Source organism: Zootermopsis nevadensis, unplaced genomic scaffold (assembly GCF_977971745.1).
Source record: "Zootermopsis nevadensis isolate Lab colony 2312 unplaced genomic scaffold, Znev_1.0 Znev_ptg000021l, whole genome shotgun sequence".
NCBI classification, from domain to species: domain Eukaryota; kingdom Metazoa; phylum Arthropoda; class Insecta; order Blattodea; family Termopsidae; genus Zootermopsis; species Zootermopsis nevadensis.
This window is the reverse complement of record NW_028259153.1, coordinates 11,113,063-11,128,238: the sequence shown is the minus strand read 5'-3', so window position 1 is coordinate 11,128,238 and position 15,176 is coordinate 11,113,063. Positions and strand designations below refer to the sequence as shown.

The 15,176-nt window shown below is 39.7% G+C and overlaps 1 protein-coding gene across 1 annotated transcript; it reads right to left on the bottom strand.

The window, feature by feature from the left end:
• Positions 1 to 11,973: 11,973 nt before the first annotated feature.
• On the bottom strand, positions 11,974 to 14,567 carry LOC110827116 (uncharacterized). The gene has a single exon (XM_022058487.2). The coding sequence runs from the start codon at positions 14,301 to 14,303 to the stop codon at positions 13,299 to 13,301; it is 1,005 nt and encodes a 334-aa protein (XP_021914179.1). The 5' UTR covers positions 14,304 to 14,567; the 3' UTR covers positions 11,974 to 13,298.
• Between the last annotated feature and the right edge of the window lie 609 nt (positions 14,568 to 15,176).

Here is a 15,176-nt window from a genome sequence, read left to right as displayed (position 1 = left end):
AAAATACTACATTAGATACCTGCTATCACAGTCTTAAGATAATAAGCAAATAAAATATAGTCACAGCTCGTAAATATTGCATCATTTTCCGTTCGCGAGACGCAATCTTAGCGTTCAAAACATGAGGCTTAATAGCTTTATGTGTTATCTGCATATGTATATAACACGAACAAGCTTCATATATGAAACTACTAAAATCATTTAAATGTTATTAAATATCTGGGAATTTTCAATTAAGTAACTGTATAGACCTATCATTTTTATCAACTCAGAACTTCATTGGAAGGACTGACGAAAATTATTTTATTGTCGTACAGGCAGTAGGCAGTAGTGGCTTTAGATCCATAACCATAACACAGCTATAAGGGATAATAAAAGACAACGGAAAACTGCTGAAACGTCAAGGACTTGCACATCGGCTCTCTATAACTGATGATCTGTCCTTTTAAAACATCAGGCGAAAACAGTGTAGTGACTAGAGGAAATATTCCTCGCTAATGCGTAATATGAAAGGCAGAAGGAGCAGAAGACCTTGCACACAGCTCACTATCGTGCTGGCCGTCCTTCATTCTTATCTCTAAAAGATACTGTACTTCAAGAGTGATGTGAAACTTCACGTTCATTACGACGAATCCTTAATGTCTGAGCAAGAATGATGGAAAATTTCAGAATCCTAGACAGTGATTCGTACTAAGGAACTGACATTTTCGATGGATGGGTATTTCATGTGCATTGAACGTCTATCCTCCCACAGATATTCTGCGCGTTAACTGTTCCAATTTTCACAAATTCTTTACTCAGTGCTGTCTTCATAAGGAGGAATGAGTAGAACTTAATGCTAGATCAATATGATAGTGACTATTCCCTGACTAGAGTCCTTCTCGAGATCTGAGAGCGGATCGAGAAAAAACCCTCCATTTATTATAACAGAAGTTCTGTTCCCGTGTTCACAACAGACCGACACTGAACTCTATCCTTATTCAGCCAACACCTTTACACCCGGTTTCTTTCAAACCAATGTTAGAGTTTCCTCCATCTATTCCCAAGTTTCCGACTAAAATGTTTATACATTTCTTATTCCCCCTTGAGTGCTACACGTACCATCCATCTCTTAAACTTGTTCACACACAGCCAGTAATGTAGTCGAGTAGCGAGTAGTAATTAACACTAAAATGGTTTAGTCGCTTTTAATGTGTCCGGACTAGTACAGTTGAGCGTTTGAATTCACGCAAGATGGACAGACGACACCGTGCAGTTATAAATAATGGTATCAGAAACCTTGCCAATTTTTTATTAGAGGAAATTGAAGAAGAAATTTCATACGAACGAAAGCGACTGTGGGTTAGAAAGTGGATTGGTAGAAGAGATTTATTGGGGGCTTCAAGTTGTCTTCTCAGAGAACTAGAATTAGAAGATCCAGCAGAATACTTGAACACACTCAGGATGTCTGAAACTAATTTCGATTTCTTGTTAAACAATGTTAAAGCTCGAATTCAACGAAGAGATACTCATATGCGCAGTGCAACTCTAGCAAAAACGAAACTTCAAACCACGCTGTACTTGATTGCAACGGGATGCAGCTTAAGAACCCTGCAACATACAGTTCACTTTTCACATTCCACAGTGATTCATGATTTAAATATTCAGTAATAAAGCGAATTGTCATCTCTTCATTCCAGCGCGTCATTTTGGCTACTAATGAACTTGACTAAACAAACGTGTTCAGACATGTCCCGAGCTCAGTTGTATAGGGGTGGGGAAAGCCTACTCGACCAAAAAAATATAATGAAATGAATCTACTCGACTAAATCGTTTCACTAAACTACTCGAATAAATGTTAATGTCCACACATGGTAAGTAACTAAACTACTCGTTACTCGACTAAATTACTGGCTGTGTGTGAACAAGCCTCGATCAGATAAAGAAGTACGCATTTTTGAGCTCCTTATTCTGTCTATCGTGTTCTACTTTTTGTTTATTAGGTCCAAATGCTCTCCGCAGCACTCTGTCTTAAACACTGGCTAAACTCTGAAAGAAAAGTTTCGTTCACATATGAAGATATAAAGCGACTGAGCTATATTACATTCATAATGTTTTCTTTCCTACAATTTTTGTAAAGTTAGTATAAATTTCGGCTAACAGAATAGGATAAAGTGCTTGTTAGTAGACGTCTTTTAGGAACGGATAATAAAATAAAGGAAAGCGCATTACCAAACATTCGTTCCAAACAATGTGGACGATGAAGGTCAGATTATACGTCACAGCCAGAGATAAGCAACCGCTTATTTGCTTGGGGTAAGTAAACTGATAAGAGGAAAATTTGCTACTGCGCGTTATGATGTTGATGTCAGTTTGTACGCTCTGTAAAGAACCCGTGTTAGGCCTATACTCTGGTAGGGTCGAGTGCATTGCACTTCTGGCAGGCTTCTTCCTGCATGCAGTAATACATTTCATTTATATAAACTATGAACCAGTGCCTCATACAGAGCGTTACTCTGTCTCAAATATAACAAACTCGCTGTCCGCGGACCACATCCGGCCCAAAGTGCCAATCTCAAAAGCACATGAGTTCCGAATGCACGTAAAGTAACTATTTGTGATCGTTATTTTATACTTAAATTAAATAAAGTGGAAATATTTCACATTCATATCCACACCAAAAACAAACCTTTAAGGTTAAGACTGGAGGTAGTTGGCGGTTCGGTTATGATTTTCCTAAACTAGCCTGATACGAGTCACTTCAAAAGAATTATGGGTTGATCGCTTCCTCCCATGGACTTACTAATTCAATGCCCATTCATAATACTTTAGCTATGGTTTGTTGAATGACGCAAACAGTATGTCAGACTACGTAGGTATATAGCGTAAGATGATTAGGAAATAATGAATTGGAAAGAATGTAGGAGGCGGTCCTGGACTAACTGTAGGTACTATTCTGAAAGTTCCTGAAGGGACTGAGGAAAAACGCGTAAGGCTTCAGGGAAGACAGCCGGTCACCGGGCTCAGATTCCACCTCAGGACCACTACAATATGAAGCGGGAGTGCTAACCACTCAACCGCGACGTTCAGATACTTTCCATTCTACGTTTTATTTTACTTATCCAACTGAAGCAGTGTGTCTAAGTGAACCAAGGAAAAGACAAATGGTTCACGGACGTGTAGCAGGATTCATGAACTGAAGAACTCAACAGACAGACGGACAAATTGCGTCTGTGACTAGCGAACGATCATGAACGACTATTAAAATAACATACGTTTATCACAGAATCGAGATTAACCCTTTGACGTTAAGTTAATCTAAATAATGTTTAAGAATCCAATACGTACCTCAAAGAAAACACAACACTTCTCCATAACAGAGATTAACTGTTTAAGGAAATTATTCCAGCTTACAGCAAGAATCAGACGAAATTACAAGTAAACAAAGCATAATTAATGATTATCAAAGTAGGTGATGCATTAGGCTTTAAATGGTTAAAATTCTTGATTTACGCTACTGAACCCCAGTGATTACTTATGCGCGTCATATGTTTCGTTTGTTTAAAATGCCACCGAGTAAAGAGACAACAACAACAACAACCTGTCAAGGACATGAACGAATCGTCATCAGTTCACAGATACTGACGTCATGGTAAAACAATTTAGGAAAGACACGTACAAACCATCACACTACAAACAGTTTTAAAACGAAGCTTGACACTTGTAATTATTGCCGTGAGGGATGCTTCGCCAGTGTCACTAATTGACAGATACGTGAAACAATTCCGGACAAGGTGAAGCGTTCATGTTAATCGTGTTCGCCCGGCTAACACTTTGAAAAACGGGAAATAAGAAGTCTTCTGTCTTACTTTCGTGGCTCAATGGTACTCCACACGCCGGAATACAGCAGAGCCGACCACATAAAATACGTCATTAGCAGGCAGCCAGCCAGCCAGGCGTTCTTAGCTGACGATTACGCTCGTGGCGAGCGTTTCAACATTTAACGTAAAGCGAGGACAAAACCTCCTCGATTTTAACATGCGTCCTTGATTTAGGCTTTCAGGATAAAAGAAGATAAATCAGTTCTTAGACGCCATCAAATGAAAGACCCCCCCCCCCCGATTTCAGAAATTCTTAAATGTGAAAATTTCGTCTTACAATCGAGTAAATAAAGTACTTAGAAAAGTGAACACAGTTTCTGTCGTGTTTAAAGTCTGTAGACGCCTGAAAAAAGTCCACGTCAAATCTGAACCCCCTTCGTTCGTACGTCTCACAGCACTTTAGAACTGTTATAGTTTCGACAGGTTTGAGGTGGATTAATGAACTCATCCTTATAGTTTTGTTTGCAACCCTGAGCACAGTTATAAGTTAAGAGAGAACACATCATCGTCTATTATAAAATAGCTGTCGACGGTGACCTCATGGTGCTGGTATTAGCCAAGGCCTTTAAAATCAGGAAGGAGGATGTCAACAGTACTACCAGTTGCTACTACTCATCGTTCCTTGTATCTCACATTAGTTACTAAACAGCTTGGTTATTAAGCAATACAACTACGACAAGTGTCAGTAAGCGTAAAGACAGAGACGAAAAAGTTTTAGGCATCCGAGCTCCTGCTTCAGTCAGGCGCACAGATAAGATTTTGTACAAACACATCGATGTCAAACGGTTATGTAAGTGTTTCAAAATAACGTCGCAATGCAGAAGATGAGAAATGTAACCAAAACCAAAATTTTTGTCGGAAAACTGAAAAAAAGAGACCACTTGGCAATAATATTATTAAACACAAAATCAATGCAACGTCCTTAAATTTATATTGTAACGTGGCTCGGCGTTGCGACCTTGGATTGTCAACCCTGATTTATTCACGTCAAATTAAATCAGATACAGAGGTCTGCACATACAGTCATCTCTCTACAACAACAACAATGACTAACGCAACAATGACTATAAACAAATACAACAATACCAAAAGCAACAATGTCTATAAATAGACAACAATACCGAATACGACAATGCCAAATACAACAATGTCTATAAACGGTTACAACAATGCCAGACGCGACAATGTCAATAAACAGACAACTAAACTGTTTATGACATTGTTATGCTGCTCTCAAGGCAACACGTCACAATATTATGAATACAAACAGTATCCGTCCAGAGGTAGCCAGATTTAAGGCGTACAGGGTCTTGCGTGACTAAAAAACTTGGTTTGGAATCCGATTCGAGGTATAAATATTTGTCCGCGTTTTAAAATGATGTGCTGTGCAGGTATAGGTCCTTCGATGGGCCAGTCCTACGTCCGAGGAGTCTTACCGTGTGTATGTTATCGACTGGAAATACTTTGCAGGTTACCAGAGGCGGTGTTAGCTACAAAGAAACTTTACAATTGCTTCATTGGGTGGTTTTATCTTCAAGGGTGGTAGTACTGAGGAAAATTGTAATACCGATACCCTTAATCTTCAACCACTCAAATGCAGTGAGGATAGAGTTCTATCAGAATAAACAATTAACACATCAAGATTACTATTTGGTCAATGAATCTGTATAGCTCTACAGCAGCGTAAACACGTTACAATAACTAATGAGTGTTATAGTAAGCAGTATACAAGTGAGACAGGGAAAATGGCTGCAGATCGATTGGTGTGGATAAAAGAGATGCACTCTCCCTTCATCAGTAACCCCTTATATTTCTCCAAGCATCATGGAGTCGTATGACAAGACACAAAACCACCATTTGTTGAAGTTCCCCTCCATCCCTTCTCGCTCTGCCCTTTTTTCATTACCCATTCTGTCGAGTTCTTTATTATTTTTTGTCTCCTTCCAATTCTAACAAAAGTATTCCCCTTGTATACTCCATTCCCTCGTACTGAACCGACATAGTACATGGATTAGGTAAAACTGTTGAAACAGTAATCGTACCAGAGCATTTTATTTCAACGATATGGTGCGTGTGTGCAAATTCAACTTAAGAAATATGTTACAATTTTTGTGATTGAGCGAAGTCTGGGGTAGAGATTTCTATAAGTCTCTCCCAGGATCCGCCTATGCAACATAACTGAACACGTGCTTTAAATTACTCTGGTAGCGTCTCTCTACTGTTTGTCCTGTGCGTGTCTGAAAATACCTAAACCGTATCACCATAAATGGTTGTAAACGCACTTAGGATTTTAATTAAACCTTGCAAAAAAAGTTTGTTTCGCACTGGGTATTCTTTTCTTAAACCTAATCCCTACATTAGCTAAATTATAGTACAGAATCACAATGCGCCAAACTACAAAGCAGAGCTGGAAGACTCATGAACACTTATAAAAATCACGTGTCATTGAACACGATCTCAGAACAGGGAACAAAACACAGTCGAAGGTCACATGTTCATTTACTTTCAAACAAAATGTGCACGCACAGTTTCTGTCATGTTTTAAACACATAAAGTTGCCTTGGTGGATTGGCATCCTTATTGTTTCAATTGAAAATTACTCCGAACAAGATGGATTTGCAAAAACGTTGAATGAGGCAACCAACTCCATGAAGCAGACTCATTGAGAAAATAATGGACGTACACGCCCAGACTAACCTTATTACGCGCTTGTAATACGGATTAGGTGGTTTTATTTATGGTATTAACGTAAACTAACATCACCAGCACAGAATAGAAGCTGAGTCCCATTGCTGTCCAAGTCGTCCTAGTTGTCTTCCAACCACATGTACCCAAATTAGATTATTATTTTACACGGATATATGTTAAAATTCAGAAAAAAACGTACAACAAGCAGTAACATGGCATTCTAACCTCTTAAATGACACATTAAAGTTAGTACATCGCAAGGAACAGTCATTATATCGTAAATCATTCTCATTTTCATTAAATTAGGTTCTAAAATCGAAAGAATGTGACATCACAGGTGTTTTATTCTATTTTTCGTCGTCCCGAGGACTGGTGATAGGCCTTATAAATACAAAATGTATCGCTTTATGCATTAAAATGCATACGGTTGCCTAGACAATAAAGTGGTGCACAGATCATTCCTAGAAAAACAAAGACAGGACTGGAGAATATGAAGACGATAGAATTATTTATATTCCATGAATGTAATCAGTTTCAGAATTCGATCAGCGGCCTCACAAGACGAAACTCTGTCATGGAACCACAAGCTGTTCCCAGTGGGATATATCACAAATTAAGCACCATGTTAATAGCTGAAAGGGTGTATTTCCTTCTTCAGACTAATCATTGACAAAACAATTTTCTCTCAAGCCTCACGAACACATGCGTGGACCTCAGTCTTCGTGGTGTCAAATGGAAAGAGGCATTCTGGTGAGGGCTGCATGTCTGTGCAGGTTCGGTCTTGAACGAACCGGAGAAATTCCTTTATAATTCACATAAACAATTTCCAGGCTGCCAGAATAGCGATATTCTGACACGGTTATAATGAGTAATAGCAATGGAAAAGTGCAATTAGTATTATTTTTCTTGACGTTATTACATAAATTATAAAGGGCAAAGTTAATAAACCTCGTTTTTCAGTTGAACAAAAAAGTGCACACATCTATGCGATAATGAACTTATTCCAGAATTTCATTATGTCACTAAAAGGAAAATATTTTACTTCAGCGACATTTAACATGGTTTTCACTTATTTTAAAATCGAAAGTTTTTGAAGCACGTATCTCATTTTAACCACTGTTTTTACTGTGCAGAAGCACAGATAATAATAGCTCAGAAGACATGTAAAATTACTCAGAAAAAGACTACGCCGAGTTCTAGTAAGTAGTAACTTGTAAGATTTGAAGTTTTCACAGCGGTGAGTATGAATATTTCTGTCTTCTGGGTTGTTGCGCTGTGTAGTCTGGTCGATGTTTACCAACGTTTCAGAGGTCGTACTGCCTCCGTCATCAGGGCGATGAACATCTACCAAACTACACAGCGCAACAACCCAGAAGACAGAAATCTTCAAGTAGTAACTTCCTTTAGGTTTTCCGACTACAATTTTGTCAACGCTTTTGTCATCTCTGCGTATTGTAATTACCAACGATACCTTTGTTCATGTGTGAATATGGTACACAGGCGAAGAGAACAAACCTCAGGTACACCCCACATGTGTGAAAAACATTATGACGCAGACTACCCAACATGCTCTCTTTTCTGTTTCTGTCACCCTTCTTTTCTCACCCCTCTGTTAAGGCTGAGACTTGCCCGTTCCCAATCTGCCGTTGTATGACTCAGTTCGGCTTTCTGTATTGTCCATGGAAGGACCCTTCAAACTTCAAACCCGAGTAACAACAACCATTGACGATGTGAGCTGAGTCACGTACACTGTACAGAATCCTCACTGTGACAAAATGTCTCCTAATCGATACTGCATTGGAAATACACTACGGGGGTTGAACGACAATTTGCGGCGGACTATCAAGTCATTTTGTTCATTTCTGTTATGCGTTGATCCAATGTCATCCTACAGAAATCACATTACTTTTTTTTTTTTTTGAACAGCATTGAACCATATGGAAAGAAAATTGCTGCTAACAACGAAATTGGATAAAATCATGTTGAACAGCCCATCAACAAATTTCTTACCCTTTCTACCAAGTTCAGGATCTGAATTTATACAGAATTACAACAAGCAGTGAGCACTATATTGGAATAAATTCCGCTACTCAGTGATAGGGTCCAATGTTTCTACGGTTCGAGGAGTCTGGGATTCCTAAGGTTGTAGATGAAGACGACGGTCACTAGATATGGAGGACAGCACTGAGTACGTTCAATAAGCAATAGCTGATAACCTATATGAGGTGTACTCCATTTATAAGGTAGGGCCATGAGTTAAAAATTCGTCACAGAACAAACTGGCATATTATGAAATATTGAAAAGGGCCTCAGACTTCTCTGAACAAGGTAACATATCTTCGGGTGACAGAAAAGTCGGAGAATTTCTTAACCAGGTGAGCGACTGTCATCCTCAATACCGCTGTTTCCCTGTACTTATTCATAGTTCAGTATTCTAAAACGAAACCAGTACGTTTCGGGAGCTGGCTCTGCTACCGTCTTCAGGTGAAAATGCCTATTCTGTTGGGGTCGGATAAAAGGAGAAAATCTCATTCCCAGGGCCGTCACCTTCTCAAGAATGAATTTTCTCTGTGCAGATAGCCATTCGGTGATACAAGAACACAGAACAAATCCTGTGAACTGAACAGGATTCACCTAGCAATCCATGATGGAAAGCGATGCATACAATAGTTTCTTCCGGAAATCCCATTTCCGTGTCATCAATGTTACGTAGTCCTATGCCAACACTATTCATGTATTCAATTATAAGCCATTCAGAGCGGATTGGTAATTATATATTTTTTTTAGTAATAGTAACTCTTCATTATGTACGTGCGAGTTTTGTATGATTCTCACCGTAAATAGTGAACATGTCTTCAGTAATTTCCACTCGATGACGTTCACTCGTATTTTATATTCTACCGTCAGCCCAAAGCATAACATGTATGACGGAGATACACAGGCTACACGGAGGTGGAATCCTGATATCTAAGTTACCTTAAAACAATTCTACGTCACTATAATTAGCCTATAGTACACTACTTTGAAAGAGGGACACCACAAAGCATGCGTTAATAACATAAATAGATGGTACACAAACCGTCTACATGTTCAGTAAGTTATAACGCACTTATCTCGTTTTATTCGACCGCAGGGAAGTACGGTTAATCAGGAACGATGTAGAGTCAACTACGTAAGCGATAAATAGCACTGTTGCTTACCTGGTACAGGTGGTTCAGCGATCCGTGTATCTGGAACACATTTGAAGTAGACCATGTGTCTGAGAGGGCTGATATATCCACCACTGAAAGCAAAGCGAATATATACCACGAGGATGAAACGCATTCTACAGAACAGCAAGTCTATTAAGGCACTTCATGATTCCTGAAACATTATGTGAGATTATGGTGTACCGAAAATAGGTCTAGTTTTATAAGATTTAAGGTTTTACAGCGGTGAAAATGTGGATTATGATCTTATGCACTTTCTTGCCGTTGCCGTGTGGCCTTGCAGGCGGTTACCAACGTTACGGAGAAACGTATCGCCTATATCCTGAAGATAGAGAAATAACGTTCACTTAAACGTCGATAACCAGCTGTAGACTACACGGTAACACAACCCAGAAAACTAAAATCCAGTTAAAATATTGATCATGAAAAAGGTATTTGCCACAATGGAAGCCGATTGCATGGCCGCGCTGTCTAATGTGTGGGTCTTGTTTGCTAGAACACTGGGAAAGTGGGTTCGAATCCCATTTGAGGTGTGGATGTATGTCTGTGTTTTCTGTCCTGTGTAAGTATAGACCTTACAAAGTGCCGACACATCAGTGCATGAAGTATTACCAAACATCTGATAAAGGGTTTTAAAAACTGGATAATCTCCATTAAGACAAGGCTCATAGGAACTGTAAAAGCACCTTGAAGAATAACTAAATACCGCATGCCGACAGATTAAGACATCAGAAGTTCTGACGTCTCTGTAACAGGTGCTGAAAGGCTTTACCGAAAAGCATAAAATACAAACGTGGAAACAAATATAGGACAAAAATTGACCAAACATGAAGACGTTTCAACGTAAGAAAAGGAAAGGGTGTGGAATGTAAAGCGTAAATTACCATCCCCGGAGTTCAGTAGTAGCAAGTTAGTCTGTACTTGTCACGTGTCTTCTAACGGGAACATGTTGCCTACTGAACAGTACATTCAAAGGAACTGTGAATTAATCAATATACAACAATCCTGTCGGAAATAAAGTCTTCGTTACTAAAGTAGTCTTATTTCAAAGAACGAAAGAAAGATAGGCGACTAATAGTTAAGTACCTATCTCTCATATCTGGTCATGCATTATCTTTTTAGCTTTCCTGTACGATAGGCTTATAGCTTGCGAAACTGTCTTTGTCACACGAGATCTTGGTTCCATTTCGTGTTTGATCATCGTGTTTCTATACAGGCATATCGCAATGGCCAGATCCTTTCATGTTTGTATAATGCAATCACCAACATTATTACCCTGCCAGGTGGCTTCCTACGTTCTCAAGCCATCTCGTCTGCAGTCTTACCAACTACTTCTTTTCCTCCAAGGCTTTGCGAAATAACGTCATCTTGAACAAAACTGTCAATTACTGAAGGATGTGAAATGGTTCCATGAATGCGTTACAGTGGTAATATGGAGCACAATGTTAATGGTTGAGAACAGACATAGAAATTTGAGAAGGAACTAATCTTTTCGGTACTTGTAAGCGTGTTACCGTCCCGAACCTTCAACTCTGAAAGAATTCCACCAATACTGCTCAACCTGGCATAGACTATAGTTGTTAATTTCTATTTTAGAACATGAAATGACATGAATTCGTTTTCAAACACACACAAAACAAATTATTTATTCGAAATCATTTTCTCACGCACGTAATACTTATTTCAACAGGTGAAAATTCGGCCGTGAGGTTGCAGTTTCCGGATTTATTTTTCATTTGCATTCGTTATGCTAAGCAGTTGATACATCTGCTACAAACTACACTTATATTACGCTTTATTGAACCAACTGTCTTAATTTCAATCATACAAATACCATAAAACTAAACTTCAATGGAAATCAAGAAAAACACGAGAAAAAAAAAACGTTTTGCCAACTATCTCCCTCACAAATGCCTGTAACAGCTTCTGATAAAAATCCAACATGCCCTGCACCCTTTCAAAATTACTTAACATTTAAGACTAATAACAAAAATCTACTCAGCTGACAAACATTTCTTCTAAAAGTACACTGAGAGGAAAAAGAATTTCTGGAATAGGACAGCATGTAACCAGGTTCCGCAGGACTTCATTCTTACACATTCAGATTGTAATCTTCAAGTAAAAGATGTTACTCCATCAAGAAGTCAAAACCCAGAGGAAAGATTTCAACACATCCCATTAAACAGGAGGAATAAGGTAATAAATAATACATAAACTACAAAAACATTTTTTTTTATTTTTTCTTATATTCTTACCAATGTAGTATATATTTACAAAACTCCTAAAACAGAGCTGACAAATTGTTTATAGCGAATTTACATTACCACCGTGTTTCAAACACTATACAAGCCGCAAAGTATTTATTTACAATAGCAAAATAAAAATTCTCATGTGTAATGTGTTCAGCAACAACAACAAAAAACCTCTTCTGTAGCCTTCAATTTTCCATATGCTTCACGTAAGTGTTCCCACAAACTGTAGTGATTAAAAGCACCTTAAATCTTGGCCGAAGTAACAGTGGTATAAAAATAATTTTAAGCAACTTCGGCAACTCTGCAAAAAAATTGGAAAACTCCCCCCCCCCCCCCAAAAAAAAAATGTCCTCGGTCCCTTGTCTGTTCTCTTGCCATTCCTACTGTCTGAAGGGTTCAGGAAGGGCCGCCACCTGGCCTGGATTTCTTTTCAGATCAGAACACGGGGAGGGGGTAAAGAGAGGGGGGAGAGAGACTGGAACCGGTTCCCAATGGCCTGTCTTCAAACTACCGACTGCATCACCAGTCACCTGGGACAGACAATCTTAAACTGATGGAATATAATTTTTAACTGGAAAAGTTCGGGGCTTCTCCTACCTAAGTGCATAATATACGATAAAGTAAAACTCCTTATAAAATACCACTGCCACATCAGCACTAAACATGCTGTAGAAACCACGCATATTGACCCTTCTGAGATCACCTCCCACAAGCATATAACGAAAAAATACCGTTTATAATTCGCTTTATAACACCAAATTATATACAAAATGAACACAATACTTAGAAAAATACACGTCTCATGCTGTCTAGGCCTATGTTGGTAATGTTCAAACACAATATACTCAGGACACCGTCTTTCATTGCCACATTGTCTAACATCACACCGCTTACTACAAACGTCCTTGTTCATATCCATTTAGAATTCGAAAGGAGATCACATAATGAAGTTCGATGGTTTCATTTGTTTACACTTACAGCCTTCAGGTTGTGGCAACACTGTTCGGTTACGACGAAGCAACCAAATGGGGAGTGAACTCTATTCATCAGCAACCCCGAGTTTCAAAGACAGGGGGACGGGGTAGCGTCAATTTGGCCGCAACGGAAAAGTACGGAGAGTGGGGTGGGTGACCCTTTCTTCAAAGAACTGGTATGGATGGACGTTACACAGCATTGGGGGGCGGAAAGGAAGTCAACATAAAGGATATTGCTGGTTGCATAAAAGTCACTTTTGGGCTGTACACGTGCGAAAAAATATCGGTGGACTACCAATATTAGCATTATTAACTTTACACTGTCATCGCAAGAAACGGCCTCTGTTGCAGAACGTCGACACCTTCCTTCGCTTGCGCCGAGCACAGATCGGGGGTGGATACCGAACGCGTGAGTTTTCCTATTCCCGCCCCCGGAGACAAGTCCGTTGTCGCATTTCCGGCAAGATTACCGAAACTGAATATGGACACTAGACTCGTAATACGATCGATCTCCATAGTTGTGGAGCCTTTCTCATCATCCTGAACATCGTCCTCTTCATCCTCGTCGTCGCATGTCACAACACAGTCCGCAAGCAGAGCAGCGTCGTCCAAAAACACAGAGTCATCACCTTCACAACACGATGCTGAAGTCTTGGCTCGCTTCGGCAGAATTGACGAAACAGCTTCTTCCGTCTCCCACTCCGCAACGGCACGACGTCTCTTGAGGCACCTAGTCGACGAGCACGTACTTGTTGCGTTCGACCTGTCACGTAAGACGACGTTACTATCTCCACGAGAGGGCGCCTTGTCCAAATCCAAATATGTGGGGGATTCACTGTGAGGAGAGCTGGGATTTGGATGATAAGGGGGTGGAGTATGATTTTCTTTGTCGTCTTCACAGGACGGAACGGAGGACGTATTATCTGCACACCGAACACAGGATGCGGACGGCTGAAGGAATTCTTGCAGATGGTTAACTCCGGAGGACGCTTCTTCGGAGTCTGGGGTTATCTGTTGTGACGATGCAATACCAGCTTCCTCTGGTGTTAAAGCCACAAGTCCCTCGTCATCGTAGTTCTGCTCGTATTCGTCACGCTGCTGATGATCCTGTGGGGTTGTGGCTGTAGCCACGTAACCACTGGCGCCTCCCTGCTGAGACTGAACCATGTGGTAAGCTTCCTCCATGAAGATGTAACGGGCCTTCTGTAGAACCGTGGCAACCAAGAGATTCTTATGAAGGCTAACACCACCACGCTGAGCGCGAGACTGCGCTATTTTAGTCAGCGAAATGCTGATTAGTCTCTGTGCTTCTGTTGCCATCACTAGTGATGTACTTCTCGATGTGATAATTTAAACGCCTATCAACACGCCAATAATGATGTCGGCTTGTTGCCGCACGCACAACACCTCGCCTTCTCTTCCTTTACAGTGCAATCACCGTAAGCTTCTTTCGGTTATCTGAATAGAGTACACCACGCGTACGTAAAAACGATATAGACGACGGGCGGCAGCAGCAGCAACCAACACTAAAATAAAACAAACGATGTTACAATCCTGGCACTTTCAACTAGAATGGCAGCTGATGTCACCACTACCCATATATGTAAGTTTCCGTTGCCATGACGTCACAGCCTACTTATCAACCAATCAGTGGACGTCCTTCGTCATTTACACGAGGCGACTGAACTGCCTCCTACGGGAAAGCATCGAACCTCCTTCAATCGTAGCCTTAACAAACGGAAGCAATAAGGTCGAAAATCGTAAATGCTAACCTTTCAATATTATCTGCTAACTTACGACAGCTGTTAAAACATTACAGACCAATTTAAACCATATCGTCAATGTATTTAGAATTTGAATATGACGGAAGTTGTAAATGACGTTTACAAGATATATATATATAAAAAAGACTCAACGTTTTACGCTTCGTTTTGTTCTTTTCCGTCTGATTACTCACCCATATATCCATTCTTTACACCTAACATGATCGAAGCAAATGTTTTGAGAGAAATATGAAAACTGCAGTTTTTAACAAGAACTGTTGTTAATAACAGACTTTTTTTCTGGAAGTCTGAAGACTTCCTGAAATCGTATTTTGGCAATGGTCTCAATTTTCAGGTTTCAAATTAAAAATAATTTGGATATTGATACCTGTCTGAGCTTTTAAAAATTGGTTACATTTAAATACAATCT

Bases quoted from the DNA above. Each gene is read 5' to 3' on its own strand.
- LOC110827116 (XM_022058487.2), bottom strand. From the start codon at position 14,303: ATGGCAACAGAAGCACAGAGACTAATCAGCATTTCGCTGACTAAAATA.